Raw genomic sequence first — 24,372 nt, forward strand, 5'->3', positions numbered from 1 at the left:
TATCCTGTCTTTCTGTAACTTTCTGCGGTATTGCTGTTGTTGCGTTGACCAGGCCTGTCTAGAGAATGAGATCCCGTATCTCAATAAGATTACTTGTCTAAATAAAGACAGAATAAAAATAGATAGTGAGCTGTGTTTTAGAGTGAGCTTTGTCAAATTCTCTGACAAAAAGTAAGTAAAACTTAGCACTTTTCAAAATATGGTTTACAAAGTGCTTCACGATACTAAAAAAAAAACCATCTTAAGCATATATAGTTTAACACTTAATCAACTACAATGAAAATCCTGCATTTTTTTGTGGGGTTTTGTGATGAAACGTCTTTCTGTTTAAAGGCATCCGTTAAAATTGGCAAGACAGATGTGTGTCTGGGTTTGAGAGTAACAGAATGCCTCTGCTGAGCACTGTGCATATAGATTTTTATGGTATTTTGGCAAAAGGCCAATTCTGTTTTAAGGGTTTCTTATGGTATTTACACTGCCAAATGTAAAAACCAAACATCCCAGCTTTAGCCCTGTTCCTTTAACATGAGAATTAATCGTACCTTTTTTGTCTATATTTTTCATTTTCAGTACATATACTGATCAAATACATTTTTCTATCAGCCAAACTCTCTCACATATGTTTTTGTTGCACGCTTTTGCAACGAAAGCTGATTTTACTGCGTTTGAATATGTGTAACTCCACTGTGGAGCGCACCAGCCATAAATATATGTGAAGAATTCCAAAAATCATATGCTGCCTTCCTTCTGATGGAGCAGTGAGCTCACACTACGACAGAGCGGTATCTGTCAACAAAGAATTCAATTGCAATAATTCTTTTCAAATTATGCATATCATTTAGCATTAAAAATTTAGAGACAGTATTTGCCACCATATGTATTACAGTCCGAAGGGAAACAATGTCATCAGGAAAATTAATGACTTGTTCTCTTCAAAATATATTTATATATACTGCTAATTCTCAAATACATTAATTGCATAAATCAAAACACTCTTTAGGGGTTTTAAACGCTATTCCGCTGTGTACGGAGATGGCATACTTACCTGTTCTCAGCGTTAAGGATCTTATTTGAACAGGAGTATTTACTCTGGGAAAGGATGCTATAAATGAACATAGAGGAAGTGGCGCACAAAGAGTAGTTCAGACTGGCTTAGCGGAAACTGAGACCTGTGTGTGAAGGGGGAATTTTTAGTTACTTCTGCAGCACAGCAACAAAGAAACACTAATTTGTATACAGCTGTTTCAAATGTCTTTATTAACCACACATAAACAGAACCCTTGAAGTTGACAGGCTAAGCTTTTTGTTTAATTCTTTAAAAAGTTTTCATGCACTGGAGCTTATCTTACAAGTAAATATGGCTATGGCACATGTTATGCCATTCCCTATAGAAGCACTCCGAATGAGGTTGTTTTGTTCCATATAGGAGACATTTAAAAGAGAAAGAGGGAGGGGTAGGGACAGAACTCCCAGAGAGGGACAGGCCTTAAGATGGAGGTCTTCCTCCCAGGACGTGACAGGCTGTTGGCTGGAGGATGCTCAGGAAGGCCTTGGCAGACCAACAAAGACAGCCCTTCAGCTGCAGGGTGTAGTTTTTCAGGCCCCAGCATCCCCTTTGGCAGCAGCACAGAGAGTGCTGGCGTGCACAGGCCCCCGGCCCGAGAGACAGGGAAGTAAGGCCCGTTCTTTTATTTACTCAGGCTGCTGCTGAGGCCTGGGCATTTCTTGTCTGGGTGAAGAAGGAAAAAAACAAGTCTCTCTTTCTCTTTCCTCTTGAGGTCTCCTGAGGAAGATTGCTCTTTCATCTACAGTTGTTCACACACTTGTTTCGGACATTGTGAATGTTTCTGTGTATTCTATGTGTGCATGTATGTCTGCACATGTATATGTTTGTTACTGTGAATGAGTGAGTGTGTGTGTGTGTGTGTGTGTGTGTGTGTGTGTGTGTGTGTGTGTGTGTGTGTGTGTGTGTGTGTGTGTGTGTGTGCACTCGTGCTCTCTTGTGTGTTTATTACTGAATGTGTATGTATGTGTGTGTGTGAGTCTCGCTATGTGGGATAAATGCGCCTAGATGCCCTAAAACAGATGTGATCTTTTTTTGTTTTGTTTTTGTTTTTTGGAATCAGGCATTTTAATGGGCAGTAAGACAAAGGACTTACCGACCATGTCTTTATCAGAAGCAGGGACTCTGGGTTTTTGGTCCAGCACACATACAATGTATTTAAATCATACTGATACAATGATACCTCGAGTATAAGTGCAACAGGACGTCAGCAGATGGATCTCAGAGACAAATGAATCAATATTAATACTATGGTGTAATTTTATTGTGTGACAGCTTCTGTAATATTTCACAAACCTAATATTAAAGTAGCTATTAGCCCACCTAAACACGTTCATTCTGCTAGTTGAACTCAAGCAATGTTTTCAACTCCCACATGTCCCCCACAGATATGAGTTTATGTATATGTGTTGTTTGAGTAAAGGCTCTAAATAAATAATATAGATCAAGTAAACAAACAAACAAAAAAATGGAGTGAGGTTGTCCTGGCAGCTTAGTAATGTCTCAAGGCAAAGACGTCCTCATTTAAGACAGTGGAATTTAATTTAGCCTTGTATACGGGCCCATTTATTTGTTTGTTTTATACTATTGTCTTGGAGCCAATATGTTTGACTGTAAGGCATTGGCTGGGGTCATTCTTCTTGCACTGTCTTCTTCTCCTATACCCTGGGAGGCAGTATGAGAGAGGGCTGATCCGCCCCCTCTGTGGAGGAGGGCATAGCACTGAGTCACCCATCCTCCCTCAAACCAGAGAGAGAGAGAGAGAAAACATTGAGACATGTATGAGAGATAAAGCAAGTAAATCAAGCAAGGTTTGCTCCTTGAGTGAGATGTGTGTGCAGAGTGGGCGCCTTGCCAGGGGTGGGAGGTTTCCGGGAGGGCCACGGTGTGGAGGTGGGCTCTCAATGTGCCGCTTTCAGCAGTTTGGAGGGGCAAGGGAATGGCCTCCGACCCCATCTGTTTCCTGAAGATAGGCCTGATGGGGGTAAGTGCTCAGAGAGGGCATGATATCCTGACAAAGGGCAGATCTCCCAGCAAAAACAACAGAAAGGGGGAGAGAGAGAGAAAGACTTAGATTTGTCAGCTGAAGGGGAGTACAGAGGTTGGATCCTGGAAAGAGCTTGTGCTTTTCCTTCGTCCCTCATAAATCTCTGCAGTTTCCTCTTGTTTTTCCCATTCCAAGTTTTGGCCTTTTGACACAGTTTTTTTTTTTTTTTCTTTTTCTGAAGGGGTTGGGATTACGTTGTTTTATTTAGGTAAGGAAGTTCACAGCACTTAGAATTCGGCAGCGGGAAGAAGTGGTCTGTAACCTTTTGAACTTGTGGAAAGTGGTGTTCTGTGTTTTCCATTCATATCGATGTACAGTGAACCAGTGGAAAGGAATGTCGGCAAAGAAGCCATTAGAATAGGGAGACATTAAAGTTATTGTAACACAAATGGTGTTCCCGGGTCATTCTCTGCACCTGCTTGTCCTTGAGTGAGACAGTTAGCGACTCAGTTCCCTGTCCCCTATCCGTTTCCCTGTCCCCTCCTCGTCCCCCCCTCCATCAGCGCATGGCACATTCATCCGTCCAGTATCCATTGCCTCACGGCTTAGTGCAGACCAAACAGACAAATATGATAATAATGCATATTCTATAATCTGATATCTATTGAGTGATGTTCTGAAAGACCCATGTTTCATGAAAATCATCTGTTCTGCAGTGGATGGTTCCTAAAGGCTATGCATAGCTGTGGTCTAAATTGCACATTTAATCATCTCTTTCACTCTCGAGAACAGCTTTTCCCTGTTTTTTTTTCTCTCTCTCTCTCTTGACTTAAGGTCATTTCAAGGGCTCTTGTTTTTCAAAAATATTCCAGTAATTGTTCAGGAATAATAGAAATGTTCTAATTTACCTCATGCCGGGCTTACATCTTAAAGTACACAAATTGTCTTGTGTTGGCTTTAAATGTCAGAGAGATTGTGTTTTGAGTCACAGTGGGCTAAGCCATTACATGGCCACATACAAGGTTAATTGTAGTAAAAGTAGTTCCACTTATTCTCTTCTCTAATTATACTTAAAATTGCATATTTAAATGTAACTTTTTAGATAACACCTAAGGAGAGCCATTGTTTCTGCTGAAGAAAAATTGTCTAAGTTGCAAAGTATTCTAAATTCATAGACCACAACCTTATAATTACTGTGACAAATAACACCACAGTGGCCCACCTTTTCTGTTCAAAAGTGTGAGAAAAATGAGTTGCTAATACAGTCTTACAAAACACCCCCTCACTCATTCTGTCCCTCTCTCCCCTTGTCCTTGATAACCTCTTTAGACTTTTGTCCCCTCTGCCAGAGTTTTGTCCCCTCTGCCATAACAGAGCTGAACAGAACATCCAGACTGTAATGCAATTGTGCGTTGTGTGTTTGTGTATGTCAATTTTGAGAATGTGCTGGTAGTGGGTGTATGGTGTGGGATTCATGGATGTATTTGTCAAATTTGATGTATTCTGCCTGGTTTGATGTATTTCTGTACTCTGAGGTTGTATGCAAGGTGGAAACAATTTTCCTTGCAGAAGGATGAATACATCTAAATCTAAATCCTTTCCGTCTTTTTCCCTCTTTTTGTCTTCTTCTCCAGACGGTGCTGATCTTGAGGATGACCCATCATGTTCTTGGCCAGCATCATCTCCCTCCAGTAAGGATCAGACTTCTCCAGGACACTGTGAGGACTATGATTTTGGCGAGGAGGAGGGGGGCCCTGGCCTGCCATACCCATGCCAGTTCTGTGACAAGTCCTTCAGCCGCTTAAGCTTCCTCAAGCGTCACGAACAGAGCCACGGCGATAAACTCCCTTTCAGCTGTACCTTTTGCAGCCGCCTGTTTAAGCACAAGCGCAGCCGGGATCGGCACGTGAAGCTACACACTGGTGATAAGAAGTACCACTGTGGAGAGTGTGACTCTGCCTTCTCCCGCAGTGATCACCTCAAAATCCACATGAAAACTCACGCCTCTAACAAACCCCACAAGTGCCCTGTGTGCCGTCGAGGCTTCCTTTCCTCCAGTTCCCTCCACGGCCACATGCAAGTACACGAACGGGGTAAAGATGGCAGCAGCTCAAGCCTTTCTAGAGCTGATGAATGGAAACTGAAAGAAACACGCAAATGCAGCCGTTGTGAGGAGGGCTTTGATGTCCCTGAAGACCTCCAGAGGCATATTGCAGAGTGCCACCCTGAGTGCTCACCATCTGAGGATGGAGGCCTGGGTGCCACACTGCAGTGCATCTACTGCCACGAGCCCTTCAGTGATGAGGGCACCCTGCTGACTCACATTGACCAGGCCCACAGCCGAGACAGGAAGGGCCATACCTGTGCTATCTGCTCTGAGCACTTTCTGTCTGTTGAGGACCTCTATGCTCACATGGACATCCACCAGCTACCCGAATCTAGTAACCACAGCAACAGCCCTTCCCTGCTCACTGTGGGCTACACCTCTGTCTCTAGCACCACTCCTGACTCCAACCTCTCTGTCGATAGCTCCACAATGGTGGAGACGGCACCACCGGTGCCCAAGACAAGGGGGAGGAGAAAGAGGGCTGCTCAGAACGCATCAGACATCGGAGGGCGTTCTTCTAAGCAGCCTAAAGTCTCCTACAGTTGCATCTATTGCAACAAGCAAGTATTCTCCAGTTTGGCTGTGCTTCAAATTCACCTACGAACCATGCATCTGGACAAGCCAGAGCAGGCTCATACTTGCCAGTTTTGTTTGGAGGTTCTGCCCTCTTTACTAAATCTGAATGAGCATCTTAAGCAGGTCCACAATGCAGAAGACCATGCTGCCCTGTTAGCCAGCTTGCCTGATGCCCTCCTTCAGTGTAACTTCTGCCCTGAGGTATTGAGTGACCTCAACGCTCTCCAGGAACACATCCGCTGCTCCCATGGCTTTCCCAGTCCTGTGGCCAAGGAGAGCAATGCCTTCTTCTGTCCCCAGTGCTTCATGGGGTTCTTGACAGAGGCTACCTTGGAGGAGCATGTTCGTCAGACTCACTGTGATGGGGGAAGCCTGCGCTTTGACTCCCCCTTGGCTGTCACTCCCAAGGAGTCTATAGTAGAAGTGTACTCCTGTTCATACTGCACCAATTCCCCCATATTCAACAGTGTTCTGAAGCTCAACAAGCACATCAAAGAGAATCACAAGAACATTCCACTGGCACTGAACTACATCAACAATGGAAAGAAATCCTTGCGCACTCTCAGCCCCTCTTCTCCAATATCTGTGGAACAAACTGCCATGCTGAAACAAGGCAGCTCACGCAATGCCAGTGAGTTCATATGTAACCAGTGTGGAGCCAAGTATACCAACCTCGACCTTTTCCAGACTCACCTAAAAACTCATCTGGATGGTCTGCAGCCTCAACTCACCTGCCCACAGTGCAACAAAGAGTTTCCCAACCAAGAGTCCCTGCTGAAGCATGTGACAATTCACTTCACTATTACCTCCACGTATTACATCTGTGAGAGCTGTGACAAGCAGTTCACTTCAGTGGATGACCTGCAGAAGCATCTCCTCGACATGCATACCTTCGTGTTCTTTCGGTGCACTCTGTGTCAGGAAGTTTTTGACTCAAAAGTGTCTACCCAGCTCCACCTGGCTGTAAAGCACAGCAATGAGAAAAAGGTGTATCGCTGCACCTCCTGCAACTGGGACTTCAGGCATGAGACTGACCTACAGCTACATGTCAAACACAGCCACCTGGAAAACCAGGGCCGTGCCCACCGCTGCATTTTTTGCGGGGAGTCCTTTGGCACAGAGGTGGAGCTGCAATGCCACATCACCACCCACAGCAAGAAGTATAACTGTCGTTTCTGCAGTAAGGCTTTCCATGCCATCGTCCTTTTGGAGAAGCATTTGAGGGAGAAACACTGTGTGTTTGATGGAAAGGCACAGAACTGCGGTGCTAATGGCTCTACTATAAGTGGTGGGGAGAGCCAGCCTAAAGAGGATGCTGAACTACAAGGTCTCCTAACTAACAGCCATGGTCCAGGGGCAGCAGGAGGATCTGTGGTGGAATCCCACAACAGCCATGATGGAAGTGAGGAAGAGGTGGACACTGCAGAGCCCATGTATGGGTGCGACATCTGTGGGGCATCTTACACCATGGAGTCACTCCTCACGAACCACCAGTTGAGGGACCATAATATACGCCCTGGTGAGAGTGCCATGATTAAAAGGAAAGCTGAAATGATCAAGGGCAACCACAAGTGCAATGTTTGCTCCCGCACCTTCTTCTCTGAGGCTGGGCTGAGGGAGCATATGCAGACCCACCTTGGGCCTGTCAAACACTATATGTGTCCCATCTGTGGGGAGCGCTTCCCCTCCTTGCTCACCCTGACTGAGCACAAGGTCACCCATAGCAAGAGTCTGGACACAGGCAGCTGCCGCATTTGTAAGATGCCACTGCAGAGTGAAGAGGACTTCCTGGAGCATTGCCAGATGCATCCCGACCTGAGGAACTCCCTGACAGGTTTCCGCTGCGTGGTGTGCATGCAGACAGTCACCTCCACATTGGAGCTCAAGATCCATGGTACCTTCCACATGCAAAAGACAGGAACAATGTCTGCCAGCCAACCAATGGGCCGCAGCAATGTTAACTGTCAGAACCAGCAGCAACAACATATCCAAAAAACTTTCAAGTGCGCCTCTTGTCTGAAAGATTTCCGGTCCAGACAAGACCTGGTGAAGCTGGACATCAATGGACTGCCTTATGGACTCTGTGCATCCTGTGTGACGGCAGCTGGCTCCAAGAGCTCCAGCCCAACAGTAAATGGAGGTAGGCAACAACAGCAGCAGGGTGGAGCCACCACTCCAGCAACAACTACAGCCCCATGGGTGCAGGGGGAGAGTCTTAGCCCTGGAGATGGGAAAGGCAAAGCTGTCTCTTCATCCTCTTCATCCTCTTCCACATCCTCATCATCCGCTGCCAAGACACGTTGCTCCAGCTGTAATGTGAAGTTTGAGTCTGAAGCAGAGTTGCAAAACCATGTCCAGACAGTGCATCGGGAACAGGCTGGGGACAGCAACAGCGGGCAGCTCAAGACCCCTCAGGTGTCCCCCATGCCCAGAGCCAGTCCCTCACAAACTGAAGAGGTATTGTTTGTTAGTGTTGTATTGGTTGAGGTTGAATGGTTGATGAAAACATGCTGAGGTTCACAAATTGCTCTGTATTGCTGTTAAATTAGTAAAACAAAGGTCATTTCTACTTTATAGTATTATTTTTTATTCAAAATTGACTCTAATAATCCCTTTCCTCTTGGTCTTATTTACAGAAGAAGACATACCAGTGCATCAAATGTCAGATGGTGTTCTACAGTGAATGGGACATCCAAGTTCATGTGGCCAACCACATGCTGGGTAGGAGATAACTTTTTTTTTGCTTCATTCATTATGTTCTCTGTTGCACTCCTGGAACAAAGTCATATAAAAACATTGCTTGTGTAATGTCTATGTAAATATGTTTTTCTACATTTCCCAAAGTATTTTTGCAGTGTAGCATAGACTTAATCAGTGTGGCTTTTAGGGTGTGTTATTTCAGTGTTAGAGGGATTGATTCTGTGTGACCGTCATCGATACAATATACAAATCATTAAGGAAAATTCACTGAATTTCACAGCAAGTAATTGATCATTTTAAACACATTTCAGACAGTATATTCAGACTTTTTCAAAGGTGAATCTCATACTGAGGACTGATGTGATGTGTGTAATAAAATATTTGACCCTGTCTCATTCAGGCTCACAAGTATCTGGATCACATCACCAAATAGGTGGAATTATTTTAATATTTTGACCATCAATTGCATCCCCAGTGTTGTGCATTTATAAATCCATCATCTTCATTCACCATGCATGTGAATGGTATAATATATTACGTGTGCATGCTTGTGGAGCAGAATCTTTCCACTTCAAACCACTCTGTATGAACGTAGTTTGAAGTAGTGGAAACATGCAGATTATTGAACTATTTAAATACCAAAACAGATTTTATTCAAACTGCTTAAAATTCAAAATATTATTCCACAGTTTTTGAAAAATCTCCACAATGCTTCTGTACGTTATTTTGTTTGTTTGTTTATTGTGCCTCTTCACTTAAGTAGTCTGTTCAGATGACTGAGATCTGAATACACCATTTGGTAAAATACTTTCATGCTCTCCGCATTTAATGACGTCAAATCAACTGAAAAAATGGATATTTGATTTTATTACACTGTGTATCACAAAATTACTACTACCTGTAAGACTAACCTCCACAAAATGTCTTTACTCTTGGTTGTCATTTGTATGCAGGTAGAATAATTTGCAAAGAACAGACAATTGGAAAACAGGTTTTCTTGCCTGCAGTAAGTAGGCGTCTGAATTCCGGTCTCACGTTCCTTTATTCATTCATTTATTCAGCTCGTTTGGCGGCTCTTTCATTACACTGCATTATCTGTTGTCTTCAGTGGGAGAGAGACTCATTGATCTGGAACCAAACCGCCTCTCTGTTTGGGACACGCTTCTAGGCGCAGGTGAATTTAAACACGGTGGGCAATTCTATCAGGACCGGTAGGCAATTCTATCAGGGACCCACTGTTTGTGCATAAACAATCAGAAGCATGTGATTTGTGATTTTGATGCTTCGGTGTATTTGCAAAGGAGAGAGACGAGCTGAGAGTGTGTAGGTGTGTATTTTGTATTCATCTTTGCGATCTGCTCACCCACTATTCTACTGGGGGTGCCTAATACAGTACCATGCCAGCATTAGTCCTTTCTCTCGCAAAGGCAGGCACGGAGCACACTGGGAGGGTAGAAAACAAACCCCCCTACTGGTTATTTTATGTCTGTCAGCCGCACAAGCACACAGTTCCCCCATAATAGTGGAATTCAGACAGCTTAAGATAACAGGAGGATAGGTGATTGGGTTATTGTCTGATGTCTTACTTCTCTGATATGCCATTGCTTTGTATTCTACATGATCACGGGTTTCATCAGGCTCCTCAAAAGGGTTTCTGTTAGATGCATTTGTTTTGTGATCTCTAAAATATGGAGAAAACAAAACTCATTGTTATGAAAATTTGCTAGAAAGATGAAGTTATCTAGAAGTGACTACATTTTGTGAAGCAAACACACAAAAAGGAAACTTAATCGAATGAGGAAAAATGAAAAAATATGTTTAGCCGAAGAGATGCAAAGAAAAACATATGTCCCGGCTTTGTTGTGTTACAACACTAATGTCGATCTTATGGTTTTATATAGCCTCTCAAGAAATGGTCCATTTTGATGTAGAGTGGGGTTAAATTCAATCCAGCCTGTAATCACGGCAAAGCCAATTTGGGCAAAAAACACGGGGAAAAAAAAAAAAATACTCATTTGGAAAAGCTCTAAATACCTTCTCTACTGAAAAAAGGGACACTTTCTCCTTTTAATGGCCATCTGCACAGGAGAGGGGAAACAGGGGGCTGGGGTCATCTCCGCTCAGCTGTCAGCGTTATTAGCGTAGGTAATGGAGCAGACGCTGGATTCATAGGGGTGTTGTTTTCATCCATGCCCCGCTCCATGGTGTCAGTTCACACTGATAACTCTATATATAGTGATGTGCCGTGACATAACCATAGTGCTAAGTGTATGGAACAACAAAACCTGAGCCTGTCTCACCCAGACAAGTCCATATTAGCTGCCTTTGTAATACAATAGTCTCCCTAAACCAAGTGCACTCAGCCTCCACCCTCACCTCCTCCTATCGGTCCTAAGTGCTCGTGGATGCCTCTTCTGTATGACTGCCAGCACATTTTGATGCATGGATATTACACTCAGATGACGACGGCCCTGGTTCAGACATAAAGCGCAGCTCCAGTGCCCAGCTACTCAACATTTACTATGATAATAGAGGTAAATGAAAAGGAAGGAGGTGGCCATGGGTGCAGAAGGGTGTGTTGCAGACCAGCCCCAGCCAAGCCTGTGAACGGCCCCACGTGTTTTAAGATGGAGGCCGCAGCCTGCTAGGGCCCAGATGGATCAGTACACATTTGCTGTACAGCTGGTCGCTCTGTTTGGGGACCTGGTGTGATACTCCTATGGAGAAAAAAATGATATCGCCACCATCCAAGGAGCAATTTAATAGCAGGCCAGAAGACAGCTGGCCACTCTTTAGTTTAGAGTTTTTTTGGCATGGCTCACTTACAGAATTGAGGGTGTCCGATTTTTCTCCAGAGACACACAGATTTATACAGCTTTCAGCTGCTGCAGTCACTATCAAACCTTTTATTTCTATTTTTCTTCCAGATTAGAAAACAAATCTGCCCATCCGTTCAATTCAGTGTCTTGATGTGTAGTAATTGTATTGGAAAATAGATTTAAAATCATGGTGCTTTCACAAAGTCATCTGGTTTTTTAAGAGGACCTTTGAAGGTCTTTCATTGACACAAAAGCCTGTTTGGTTTTATCAGCATGCCATCATGCCACCCCATTGCTTCACTTTGACCCCACTGTAAACTATGACATTTGGAGCCTCATGGGGGGCACGTTTGGCCCATTTATCGCACTGTTTCAAATGTCCCTGTGTGGATTTTCAGAGCCCTGACATGTTTTGAAGCACGGGCTCTGTCTTAAAGGGTTTGAAAGGTGAAAAGGGTTTTTGCTTTCTCTGTTATATCTGCTTTCAATCCAATTCTCATCTCACTCCTGTCCATTCCAAGCAGTTACTGCCAAGGTGGCAGAGCTCAGAAGGACAATTGTAAACAAACAAACCAAACCACATCCTGGAAAAGTGTTTTTGGGGTCACCTCTGCGGATTTTTGGGCTGGTGACAGCACAGTGCTTGAAGCCAAGTCAGGGAGGAGCCTTCTCTCACAGACAGGAGCCGATGGCCTGGTCGGTCCAGGCAGAGGGGGGCACTGGAGGGGTGGAAAGGTTCGGGGGCGGAGAGGGAAAGGCACATTTGCTGTACAGCTGGCCGCTCTGTGTGAAGCAGGCACTGTGGGCCGTTACAGAGCTGGAGAGGAGAGCGAGTGAGAGGCCTTCAGCTCTCCTCTAGTTTCTCCTCCTCCTCTCTGTTCTCTCGTTCTCCTTTCCCCCCTCTCTCTGTCCACTATCTCTCCATTTTCCTCTCACTATCAAGCTCCCACATTTTCATATTAACCGCGCTAAAACCTGGCAAAACATACTGCATTGGCTGTTACTGGGGGAACAGACAGGAGGCACACTGTAACAGTATTTGAAGCTGAAAGCCTTGTTTTTGTTTCTTGCTAAAGGCCGCAAATTATGCTCGACACATATCCTCTTGTCTTGAGCCCCTGGAGCTACTTGGCTAGTGTATGTTGATTACATGGTCTCCATCACTGTCTCTGCCCTGGTGGCAACACATTTACTACTACATTAAGTGCTTTTTTTCCCCTCCTGGTGCATAAACAGAATATGGTATTTTCAGTCTTTGTTTGTTTTTCTATAATCCTCTTTGATTAGGTGTGTCTGATGGTGTTCCCTCAGTTTCTGGGACTCATTCATAGAGCACATACACATGTAATCTGCTAACAAACATGGCCAAACACTCCTCATTTGACTCCTAGGGGGCTGGATCAGAGTCAGAACTCAATAGACAACACGGCACAGGAACAGGATCAATCTTATGAAATAAATAAGAGAACAGGCTTGGACCAGCCAGTGGAAACAAAGGAAGCCATGCGTGCCCTATACTGAGTGTGATATCTGCCTGCTTTTATTAATTGGTGATTAATAACGCCTCTCTGTTCGTTAGCGCAGTCACCTCCCGTGCAGCCAAGTGTGTTGCTGCTAATATGCAATTATGCGCACCTTACTGCTCGTTACATTATACCTCTCCCTGACTAATGTGGCATCCATGAGGAGAATAGAAAACAGAGCTGCAAAAGAAGAAGAAAAAAAAAGCTATCAATAGGATTCTCACATTCACTGTGTTACTTACCTGTCTGGATGGAAAGCAAAAAAAAGAAGTTTCTTACAAATTCCTCAATGTAACCAGGAGACTGCATTAAAAGTTTTACAGCATTGCAGAGACTGTTTTGCTCTTCCTGGTGTTTTTGTTGTAAAGCAGAGGTAATTGACATCACCATGGGGATGCTCTGTTGCTAGGCCAGACAAGCTCAGTCTGATGTGGTCCTTATCTATTGATTTTCCTGACATTTCCCCACACTTCACAGACTAGGCCAACATGTGAGAAAATATCTGATGCTCTCAGTTCATACAGCCTGTTTGTACAAACTCGGAGCGAACACTTGCTGCCCCTTACTGCATTGCAATTGGTAGGTTGATGTCACCATGGTGATTTGGGCCAAGTTCCTTTCCGTGATTGGCTGAACTGTGCTCATCTGTAGAGGTGATCATTCTAAAGCATAAATTGCAACTGAATACAGTAATACGGATTTGTATGAAATCTGTTTTTTGTTTGAATTTAAGGACATCATCTGATAAAAGATTCACTGGTGTACTTTTAGAATCCTCCCATGCAAGTCTAGTTGGGTACTTGGGTGACCTGAATAAAGGTAAGCTTTTCCTGTGCTTCTGGCTATGTTTTATTGATATACAGGAGGGATGTCTCCTTTAGAGTGTTAATGCCAACCCTTGTTCTGAAGTGAAGCCCATAAATACTGGATGATCAGAATTAACCTCTGCATTACTCCACCTCCCCATGGTCTCCGAGATGTCACCAAGGCCGTAGGTGCATGTGCGCCCCTGGTCTGATGGGGTTGCTTAGCAGTCTGACTGGAGGGGGGCTTATGGGAGAAGTGCAAACAGACAGTCCTGCCTTAGTAAAGGTCAGAGCTGCAACCTACACCTCTCAAATCCCAGCCTGGCCCTGGTGGGACCAAGGTTCCAAGCGTGCCTAGAGATGCTTGCGGTAAGGGAGAATTGCAGTGAGAGCGAAGTGGTGCACTACTGCTGAACGGCGTTGCTTTTAGTGGTTGTCAGCACCAACAGCGCTGTGACAGATCTGATCTAACTTTGTGCGGTGGCTCTTAGTTGGTGTGTTTTTGGAATGACACGCACGCTAGGAGAGCAGTAGCTAACATATGCTACTGCATAGGAAAGAGTTTCAGTGATGTTCTCAAAATTGTTGTTAAGTACGCTTCATAGGCGTAGAGAGGTTTGTTTAAGAATACAAACAGAGTCCCCCCCCCCCCAAAAAAAAAAAAAAAAAAGTTTTAGCTCTCTTTATGGAGCGCAGTTCCAAAGTACCATGTAACGAATGACTATCCTCATCGAACTTTGGCTGTGTGAATGGCAGACAGGGGAGGAGAGGGGAGGGGGATAGGGTTCTGAAAGGCCCCCCAGCGTCAAAGCCTTAATAATCATGTGAGCAGCGCTGGACTTCATTACCCTCCTGTTCGACAGGCCGAGTGCCAGCCTGGATTGCTGGCTGGCTGTGGCAAGGTCAACGGCGGAGGAAAAACCAGTTACTGTGTTACTCTGGAGCGGAATGGAGAGGGGCGGCCATCTGTCAGCTCAGGCCTGCCATACCCGCAGAGCAAATGGACACGGGCGGCCAGAGGAGAGGCCACAGACACCCATAGAGCTAAACCCAGTGAGCATAACACTGAGGCATGGACACAGATCCAGCCAAAGAGATGGGCCTTGATACCACTAAAACACATATATACACACACATTGCGGAGAAGATAAGGCTATCTCCAAGAAATTTGGCAGCAGCTTGTGTGTGTTTATGCATGTTTGTTTTTAGTGTCAGCGCACTATTGGGCCCCTACTGTTTTAAGTCCAGATGGCAAACCATTTGATAAAAAGTTGATAAAAGTTTTGCTTGGCTTGCCAACAGTAAATGTTTTAATCATAGTGTTCCTTTATGAAGACAAACTCCTTGTGAATCTCAGTGCAGAAAATGTTATCGTTGCCTTCAGACCACATTTTACATGTCAGCAGGGACCGCGGGCAAGTTCGGGATCCGGTGCAAGCAACATGTTTTCTTCCTAACGATAATACAAACAACACCGCTATTATATATATTCTTTATATATTCTCAGATGTCATGCTCGTCCATATCAGACTCTAGTTTTCGTGTTTCACCTTGCTGGCTGTTTGTCGGCGTCTGAGTCGTGCCGACCCTGTCTGTAAGGACCTTTACGATGCCCTCTGGCCAAAGTGGAAGAACCCTGTGGAATGTTCCAAAGCTCTCTAATAGGTTTCAGGTGCTGCGGGCCACCGGCCAGCCCCCCACCATCACCCCATTCTGTGTGTCTTGTGTGATAGAACTCCCAGCTCAACAGTCAAAGCACCACCATTTCTCCTCTAAAAGAGAGAGGGCAGAGCTACGAAATGGATACCCATTATTGTTTATTGTAAAATCTTTGCTTGTAGTCCGTTACTTGCTCTTTCTGTGCTTCACTTTGAGCCATGTGCATCTCTTCTCGCTGAAAACTGTGGCAATTAAATGCAGGTCAAGTAAAAGTATAGCAGTTTTTCCTCTCACACACGTGGTTGAAGTTCTGGCAGAAATGCCAGTTTGCATCTCCACCATCCGACAACTCAGCACAGCTTAAGTTCCTCCTTGTTTTCCTCCTGCACCGAGAATACCGACCCCCCGGCTTGAGCGTCAACATGCTCCGGAAAAAAGGGAGATGGTCCTGGGCGATTCCCCCCACATTAATGGAAATCACACAGGAACTCCCTGGATGAAAGCTTTATTAGTTATTAAGGTTTAATGTTGATATCAGTGCTTATATGTTTACTGGAGTGCACGGTGCTGCTGATGTGGAATTGTCAGAGAGGTGCAGATTTAGTAAGGAATTAGTGTACACCCAGGATTTAATTAAGGGGATCTATTTCCATCTTGTTAGAAAGAGATAATGTGAATACTTCATGCATCATAGGCTACCATATTAAATGCTGCTTCCTGTAACAGCATTATATCCACTACAGTAGTGCTTGTAGATTACAGAAAGGAAACAACATTCTATATTCAGCTGGAAGAATTGCAGCTTCAAGCACATAAGCTCTCTCTGTATTTTGGACTTTTTTGAATTTTAAATAATATCTTAATCTTTTAATGCGCAAACACAGGCAAACAAAAGCGCACGTGACATTCATTAGAGCTAAAATAGTCACACTTGCACTCTTTTCATATGTCTGGTTCCATTTCCAGCATGACAGTGGAGTGTGAACACTGAAGCGACATGGCCTCTTTGTCTCTCCATTTGTCCCACCACTGCCTAGAGACGTAAACCTTAAGCCACTCACTCTCTGATTAATCTTTAACATTTATAATTACTAATTAAGTTAGTAAGAGACTTTTAATGTAGTCCTCCTTCAATGGGGAGCAGAGAGGACAACAGATCATTAGCTTCAATAATGAACGCGGATGAGACAGATAATGGCCTATGATAGGTGAATACTGACAGTTATATTAAATGAGGCGAGTATATGGGAAATGCTGTGAGCGAGTCGCACTTTGTGGATTCAAAGGCACAAGGAGACAAGGTAGTGAAGTACTCCAATAATTCCAGCAAGGCCTTAAAGCACAAGGAACTCTTAGAGGTAGTTTGTACTAGTGACTAAAACATTATCCAGTATGTCTATATTAGCATACATGCATCATATAATGTATCTGCTTTGGTGAATGTGTCAACCCCAGTTTCATGTACAGATTTTATTTATTCATTCACACTGGTTTCATTGAGTTTTTGGTCTCCCTAATGTCTTCGGTGTATCTCATTATCACATTATTACATTAGTGTCTGCATTATCCTGGTGGCTGTAAGTTGCTGCCCATTAAAAGAGTCATTTCATCTCAGTTTTTTTTACCTTAACGACGATGCTACTCTGGCACATTCCGCGAGCCTTCCCACTTTGGGGAAGGTGCTTATGCCATAATGATTATTATCATTAAGAAGATATTAATGTGCTTAGTGTTTGCGACCCAGCTGCTCATCATGGCCTGAGCTCCCTGCCGGGGAAGGGAAGAGAGCTGCTGCCAAAACGGACAGTGCACGTAGGCCACCGCCCACCTGTCCAGAGGTTTCAGGGTTAGTGGAGGTCACACCTACCTACCTCTCTGCCCTCTGCTGAACTGGAGGAGGGATGGCTTGGAACACAAAATTGGAGGAGATAAATTGTGTTATGTGGAACGAAGCTAAAGAGCTCTAGTCAATGAATTCAGGTGGTTCTAAGCACATTTCTTATATACAACGTCCATTTTATTTAGTTATATTACTCTGCCGTGAAGAGAAATGTTATGTTATGTGTGTTTTCCCTGCAGATTCATACACATAATTATTCAGTGAATTTCAATCTCTTATCTCAGACTGATACAGTAACAGAACACTGGACCTTTTTGCATTGAAGAGTTTTGTAAATAAGTCGTTCAGAATCTTAATCGATTTATGCAAACATAATGAACAAAACCTTCACCTTTTGTGTCTTCTAAAAGAGGTCGTGGCAGGATGTTGTGTGATGAAGCCTCATACGCACAGATAGACAGTGTGGGGCTGAGGGCAGCCTGGCTCAGCCTCTCTCAGTCAGTCTCTCAGTTTCAAATTGCTGCTTCATTAGGGCCTGGAAAAGAAACCCATGGTTACATTTAATCAAATGAATCGGTATGGCAGACCCACATAATCAATCACAATCCTTATCCAATATGTTACATTCTGTAACTACCAAGCTGGCTTGGAGAAAAGTCAATTACGGCCCCTCTCTCTGCTCCTCTGCCATGGTTACTGTGTTATTATACTGTTTCTGCAGTTGTTTTCATTATGCACATGGGCCGTGCACATCTCACACATACAGCCTTCTCCTATTCATACAGTCATTTCCTATTTTTCCTTTTTATACTGCTTGTTCTTGTATGATACATGGGCTGAGGGTTCATTAGGGAGCATCATGTGCCATATCTGGAATAATCAAATTAACTATTAATTATTTTTGCTCTCAAACTAACACTTGTGTTACTCAGTGGGCTTCAGTGATGTTGTTCATATTTCATATGTTTTGTGTCCATGCGGATCTGTTCTCACTGTCTCTCTCTCTGTATCAAATCTTTTACAGTTTGTTTCTACACACGCTCTACTTTCTCACCTCAGATCCCTGAGTACATTTATGTGAATGCAAACATGCACGCGCCGCACGCTCAGGCTCATGCACGCTCGCACACAAACACTATTAACATGCCCACATACTGTACACACTCTCATCACTCAATCCATCAATCCCTTTTCTCTCCCTTTTCCTCGCCTTGTGTGTTCTCTCTCCCTGCTTTTTCACTTCAACGCTCAGCCTTGCGCGCAATCAACGTGCTCCACATAATACACACAGGCGAGGAAACACACACAAGCACGCACACACAAGGTAGCTAGGTTGGTGGGGGCCATGGCTGCAGCTCTTCTGCGCAGTCCCAGAGTGGCTCCCGGGGCTCGGCTGCCAGTTGTTTGCCAGCGTCTCCGGGTGGAATTCATTCAAATTAAAGCGGTGGAATGAGGCCTGAGTCCCAGAATGCCTCGTCCCTCTCCTTCATCAGCATTCCGCCGATGAGAGTAATTAAAGCAGAAATTAATTCTGCTGTAAGCAGAGGAGCCACAGAATAACTGATATTAGAGGCTGGATGATGAATGCTTGGCATCAAGGGAGGTCTCAGGGGAGGAAGGGGAAATTCACAGATCTCTTTTTCTTTTTCTTTCTTTCTTTCTTTCTTTCTTTCTTTCCTTTTTTCTTTCTCTTTCTTTTTCTACCGTTTCACTTTCTCTCTATTCTGCTCTCTTTGCCCACTCCTTTGTTTTTATTTCTTTGGTTTATGCTGCGTTTCTGTTCTCTGCTTTTCTCTCTGTGTCTGCATACGACTTGCCCTTTCTCATCTTTACATTTCTTTCATCCTCTGTAACAACATTTGTCCTTCCACGCCGCCTAAAGATTGCCACAGAGAGCCAAAGCCATTGGTTTTAAGCATGACTGAAGACATCCCCACTAAGCCCCCTCTGCTCAGTAACAGTATTTCACATTCTGTCAGCACTGGTGCTCTCATTTTCAGTCAACAGGCATATTAGAGTGTACTGATGCTGCAAATACTAGCGCTTTGTTGTTTGTCAACTGAAGCCAAAATGGAGAGTGCTTCCAGGTGAATTCTATAATACAAGGGACTCACTATTAAGTATCTATATTTATATAAATATAAATTAAGGTAATTGTTAATTAGAATGTGAGCAACCATAGGAGTGCATAATTATTGAATTGGACTGTGTATATGGAGTGGCTTGGAGCAAAACGCTGTTACTTTGTTGTTGTTAACACTGTTATTTCCAAGACAAACTGTCTTTTTTCTCAGTTATAGTTTGAGACTGAACCTTGAAGCTCTCCAGATGATGTGATATTCTACCCAGGATGATTCAATGATCCCCCACGTCCCCTGACGCTTTATTTTTGGAATAGCACATCTTTAGCAAGAGCAGTCACAAGACTGAAAGACAAACAACTGAACTCATGAAACACTGAGGGTGGATGAGGCTGTCAGTGAGCCTGTTTTCCTCTCTTAGAATCAAATGGAATTGAACAAAGGTTAGCTCTATGGGGCTTTATGGTAATGTGATATACGATGCTGCCATGGAATTTGCCAATGCATGTCTTAGCACTGTCTGACTCCAAGGAGGGAGTGAATGGTAATTACGCTGACCTCTGCTCCTCCCTCTCTTATTCTGCCCTCTGGGTAAAAAGCCTGAGGAGGTAATAAACAATAGATAGATTTTGCCCTGTTTGTATTGCAGCTGCCGCGCTCTTAATGACACCCGAGATTGGTCTCTATTTTGAAAATAATGCATGCCAAGATTTGCAGGTAGTAGTGTTGCATTTTTAATTGGTTTGTGCAAGAATATCTCAATCACATGTAAATGAATGGGAGCTCAATCTGAGAGTTACTGACTGGTATTAAGAATTTAGCAGTCTGGCCTGGAGTCGAAACACAGAATGAATGATGAGAAACCAGAAAAGACCCAAAAGCAGAGGAGATGCAAACAGGAGACAGGACCTATACCAGCCACAAAACCTGTTGATGAGGCCACGTTGGAAGGCTGAAAAGCAAATGGAAGACTTCATTGGCCTTTCCCAGTAATACTAAGCCTTAATGGGACAATAATTGTTCATCAGGAAATTCTTGAAAAACGTACATTTTCCCCTTAATAGATTAGATATTTTTAAGTAGCTGTGTTGCAGTAATACAAACAAACTCAGCTGTAATGTATGATTTGGTGAACGTTAATGGCGGCATTCAATATGGGAGAAAAATGATGAATGTCGAATATTGCCGTGAAATTCTTTAAATCTGCAGTATGAAAGCACAATATTACTCCACCCCAAATCTTCCATGTCCTTTGACTGTTTCTCTTTCCACTCTCCTTTTTCCTTTATTCCTTCTTTTGGAGAGATGATATGAAGCGTGTAGCAGAAATAGTAATCATACAGTAAAGGCATTTCCTCTGAATTATTGAGTAATGGTGTCTTTTTATAGACACATGGTTTACCTATGGCCCTTACTAAAAGCTTGGTACTTAGCAGCAGTTTTCAGAGTGTATCTCTACAGTACAGTGGATCATATTGCGGTAGTGCATGATGTTTCTCTCTATCATTCACAATGGCAATGCCGTGATGAAAAGAGAGGGCAAATCTTGATGTCTGCCATCCTGGAAATGGCGGCAGCATTGTTTGTTTGTCTACTTTGTTCCATACACCAATAAAAATACACTCAAAATGAAACCTTGGTGTAACAATGACCTTAAACGCAATGACACTCTTTCCCATAACATTGTCCTGTCCAATAGTCCAGAACTCCCCAAGAGGCTTTACAGCAAGTCTAGGAGGAACCAAATGAGAAAGAAATCGATTACTTCCCTCTCTCCACTGTCTCTGCCCTGGCTGAATTACTGAAACAAGATGCTGCACTTAGAGGAGTCTTTGGAGAGGCAGAGGGAGAGAGAAAGAGAGGTGGGTGAGAGAGAAACACTTTTAGGGACATGGGTGCCATTTAGACTAGGACCATCTTCCCTCAGAAAGCCACTAAAAGCAGTGAATGATCCTCTTCCTGTCCCTGCATGGGAGGCGGTTAGCCTCCTGTGGTTAGGTGAATACAGAAAATACACTCAGGTTTGAGGTCAAAGCAAGATCATTAAAAAGAATATTAATTTCTGAAGTCCGAGCGTGAAAATCACACACGTATGACTCTGTCGATTCATCCTTAACTCCAGCTGAGCATGTCACAGCTATGGTGCGCGCAAAAAAAGAGACCAGGCCACATGGACCCTGGTCTGATGTTGTTTTCAGAGTTCCTAATGTCAAATGGGTGTTGTTTAACATCCACACCAGGTTTTATTGTCTGAACTATGAAGATGAAAATGAATCCCGCTCGTTTGGTAGACAGAACGTGGTGCTTAAGGGACCCAATCCCTGTAAGTGCCATTAAGTGGAAATTGCCGTTCACATATTCCAGTGGTTTGATTAATTACACTCTCTCATGTGCTTTCATAAAGGCCCAATGAAATATGGGGAGCAAATTGCATTGTGTTCCTGTATCCTGTTATGTAAAAGCAGTTTAATTATTGACACATGTTTTGCCACCTGGCAGGGGAAAGGATGGTTGGACATGAATAGAAATCATACAATAGATATTATGGACGGGTAGAGCTAGCACTTGAGATGCCATGTGTTTCCCTATCTGTGACTCAATTTATGTCCCCGTCTTCACCTCGCCTCAGGTTCTCCTGCTGAATCAGAGCAAAGAGCAGACGTGATCAGCTGGATGTGTCACAGTTGTGAGGGAGGCATTTTGTGGGAGTGACTGCACTTTAAAACCTGTTTAACTTTGTGCGGCAGGACTGCCTTTTGAAAGGTCTCTTCTAATAAATATGTAGTTAAGGAGATATTTTGTGAAGGCTGCACAGTCTCTCCAGGGGATTAAAAGATCACTGCTGGCTTTGTGTGATATCTTAAGATAGCTCTTTTTGATCAGAGTACAGGCTTAGACACTGCTTAGTTACACACTGCTCCTTTGAACTCGAGGAAGCAGCGCAAGGAGACAACAAGCAAATTTGCCGTTTTAACATAAATGTCTTTATTCCCTTTTTCCTCATCTTTTCTTTGTTCTTGGGCAGTGTTTTCCAAGACCGGCGCCCTCTACTGCCACGGAGACTAAATAACATCAGTTTCAGGGCAGTGCTGCACTCCTGTTGTAGCCAGTACTACTTAGGCTCCACTCTATTCTGTATTCTACAGTGTATGTGGAGGTATTAGCTCATAAAACCCTCCTACTGTCATATGAACCCACTGCCGTCCCTGAGCTCTATATGAACAGCAGGGCTCTGATACTTAGTCCCAAGCTGTTCCTGTTTGCCCAGAACGATCAGGCCTGGCCTCGTGCTCTCTACCTGATCTAGTTGACTGGGCTGTGTAAGTTAGGTAGGCAGTCCCTGTCTCCATCCCCCTCCTCCCTCCCAATATGCACTTGGACCCGGGCTCAGGCTGCACCTTTTGTGTTCCACAGGGAGAGGGGGGCCAGATGGAGGAATTTGATTAACCAGCAGTGGAGGACCAAATGTTCAATTGGATACAGAACCAGTTGGAAGGCGGGAGGGAGCGAGGGATGAGGCAGGGTAGAGGGAGAAATCTAAAATGGCTGGTCATGTGCGCCGGCCAACACTTTCCAAAGGGGAGCCCAAACAGACACTGAGGTGTAGTAATGCAGAAGCCCTTTTCCAAGTACCAGCTGGGCCTTTTAGGAGCCTCTATCCCCACAGCAGACACTCGGCAGCCTCCGAGCAGCTTGACTTTACCATATGTGGAACTTTTTTATGCTCCACCTGGTTTCCCCAGGGGACCTGTGCCGCTGGGACGCCGGAGGCAGGTGAATTGCTCTTAATGCAAGGCACTGAATCACTGGGCCAACAACATGAGGGAAGTGCCTAGGGAGAGGAAATGGATCTGCAGAAAGACTGGCGCGGACTGGCGCGACCTTGGAGCTAGTGCCCGCTGCGGAGTAGAAAACGAGGCCGCGTAGCGTGTCACTGTGCCTCCACTCGCCACACATGTCCATTTTAATAGCACCCACACTGTATTTCTTACATAACATTATGTATCATTTTGCTAAGTGCTTTTTTAAAATAGAACTTAATCCATTTGTAAAGTGAATGCCTTTCCCAGCTTCCATTTAGAGCCTCTGAGTTTCTCCCTGTCTCTCCCATTTCCCTTTTAGCTGTTTCATTCAAGCTGTTTCATATAATAATCTATTGCTATTGATTTCGCAGTGTAGGTTTGGTAAATGCACTATGACTGTATTCTGCTGCACAGCATTTTTGTCAGAATCTAATGGTTGAATGCTTTTCATGCAAACGCTAATTCACTCAGTATCATCAGCTGCTGTGTCTCTGGTTGCTGATACATTTTTGCCATGTACAGTTTGAGTGTCCAGACCATCAGGACAGGTAGGTCAGATGAGGCAGATTTTGCCTGGACAGTGGGGGTGTGGTCACTCTCCTGCCTGCACCTGTCTCACTGAGTCTGTGGCACAAAGCCAGAGGTCAGGGGTCACCGCAGGGGGCTGTCAAGGTCAAAGGTTTATCACCCTCTGAGGGGTCCTGGAGCCATCACTCAGACCCTACAGTACACACGATCTGCCCAGTTGAATTTTTTCTTCCCCCACTTTTTCTAATCCTTCCAAATGGCTCGGGCAAAACTCCTGACAGCAGCAAGAGAAACAAACTGTGGGGTGTGGAGCTCTAAGCCATCAGCTGGAGATTTCACTTTGAAAAGATTCCCTTTTACTCACTGCCCTTTCCACCAATCAGAGGGCCCGACAGAGTCCAGGCACCCAGAGCAGCTGCCCTCTGACCCTGCCAGCGGTTGTTGGTTTATTTTGTTTGGGCATTTTAGAGAGGATGGGGCTGCTTTTGACAGGTCAGGCAGCAGGACTTGGATGAGGTCTTTAGCAAAGACAGCCAGAGAGGGAGAATTTCACAGCTCGAGAAAAGACTCAAGCTACCCCTAGCTGTTGTTGCAGTTCCAGTACTACACTCATATTGCTGGAGAGGTTGTCATATTCATTGAGACATGTGGAAAATGGCCCATTTTGAGGGGAAAAGAGGGGCCATTCATGCAAAGTCAATTCCATCAAGCAGACAGAAATTCCTCGATACCCCTGTTTATGCAGCTGTGCCCTCCGATCAAATTACACCAACCCTCTTGCAGCACCCACACCTCCTTCTACCCCATATGCTGACCCCCCACCCGAACCCCCACCCTTACAACCTCCTCTGAATGTGCCAAGAGCCTCAGATGGGTCTCC

General features: G+C 44.3%; 1 protein-coding gene across 8 annotated transcripts in view; it reads left to right on the plus strand.

Annotated features, from left to right (window-relative positions):
* LOC139339512 (zinc finger protein 521-like) overlaps positions 1-24,372 on the plus strand; it is an 89,922-nt gene that overhangs the window by 35,104 nt on the left and 30,446 nt on the right. For 4 of the 8 annotated variants that reach the window (XM_070975174.1, XM_070975171.1, XM_070975167.1 and 1 more), the window contains exons 4-6: positions 4,685-8,190; positions 8,370-8,454; positions 8,834-8,866. In XM_070975174.1, coding sequence (XP_070831275.1) covers positions 5,041-8,190; positions 8,370-8,454; positions 8,834-8,866 — 3,268 coding nt within the window. In that variant the 5' untranslated portion in view covers positions 4,685-5,040. The remainder of the gene's footprint in view (positions 1-4,684; positions 8,191-8,369; positions 8,455-8,833; positions 8,867-24,372) is intronic. The other 4 variants (XM_070975172.1, XM_070975173.1, XM_070975169.1 and 1 more) reach the window with 1 other exon arrangement.

This window comes from Chaetodon trifascialis, chromosome 11, assembly GCF_039877785.1.
Source record: "Chaetodon trifascialis isolate fChaTrf1 chromosome 11, fChaTrf1.hap1, whole genome shotgun sequence".
Taxonomy (NCBI): domain Eukaryota; kingdom Metazoa; phylum Chordata; class Actinopteri; order Chaetodontiformes; family Chaetodontidae; genus Chaetodon; species Chaetodon trifascialis.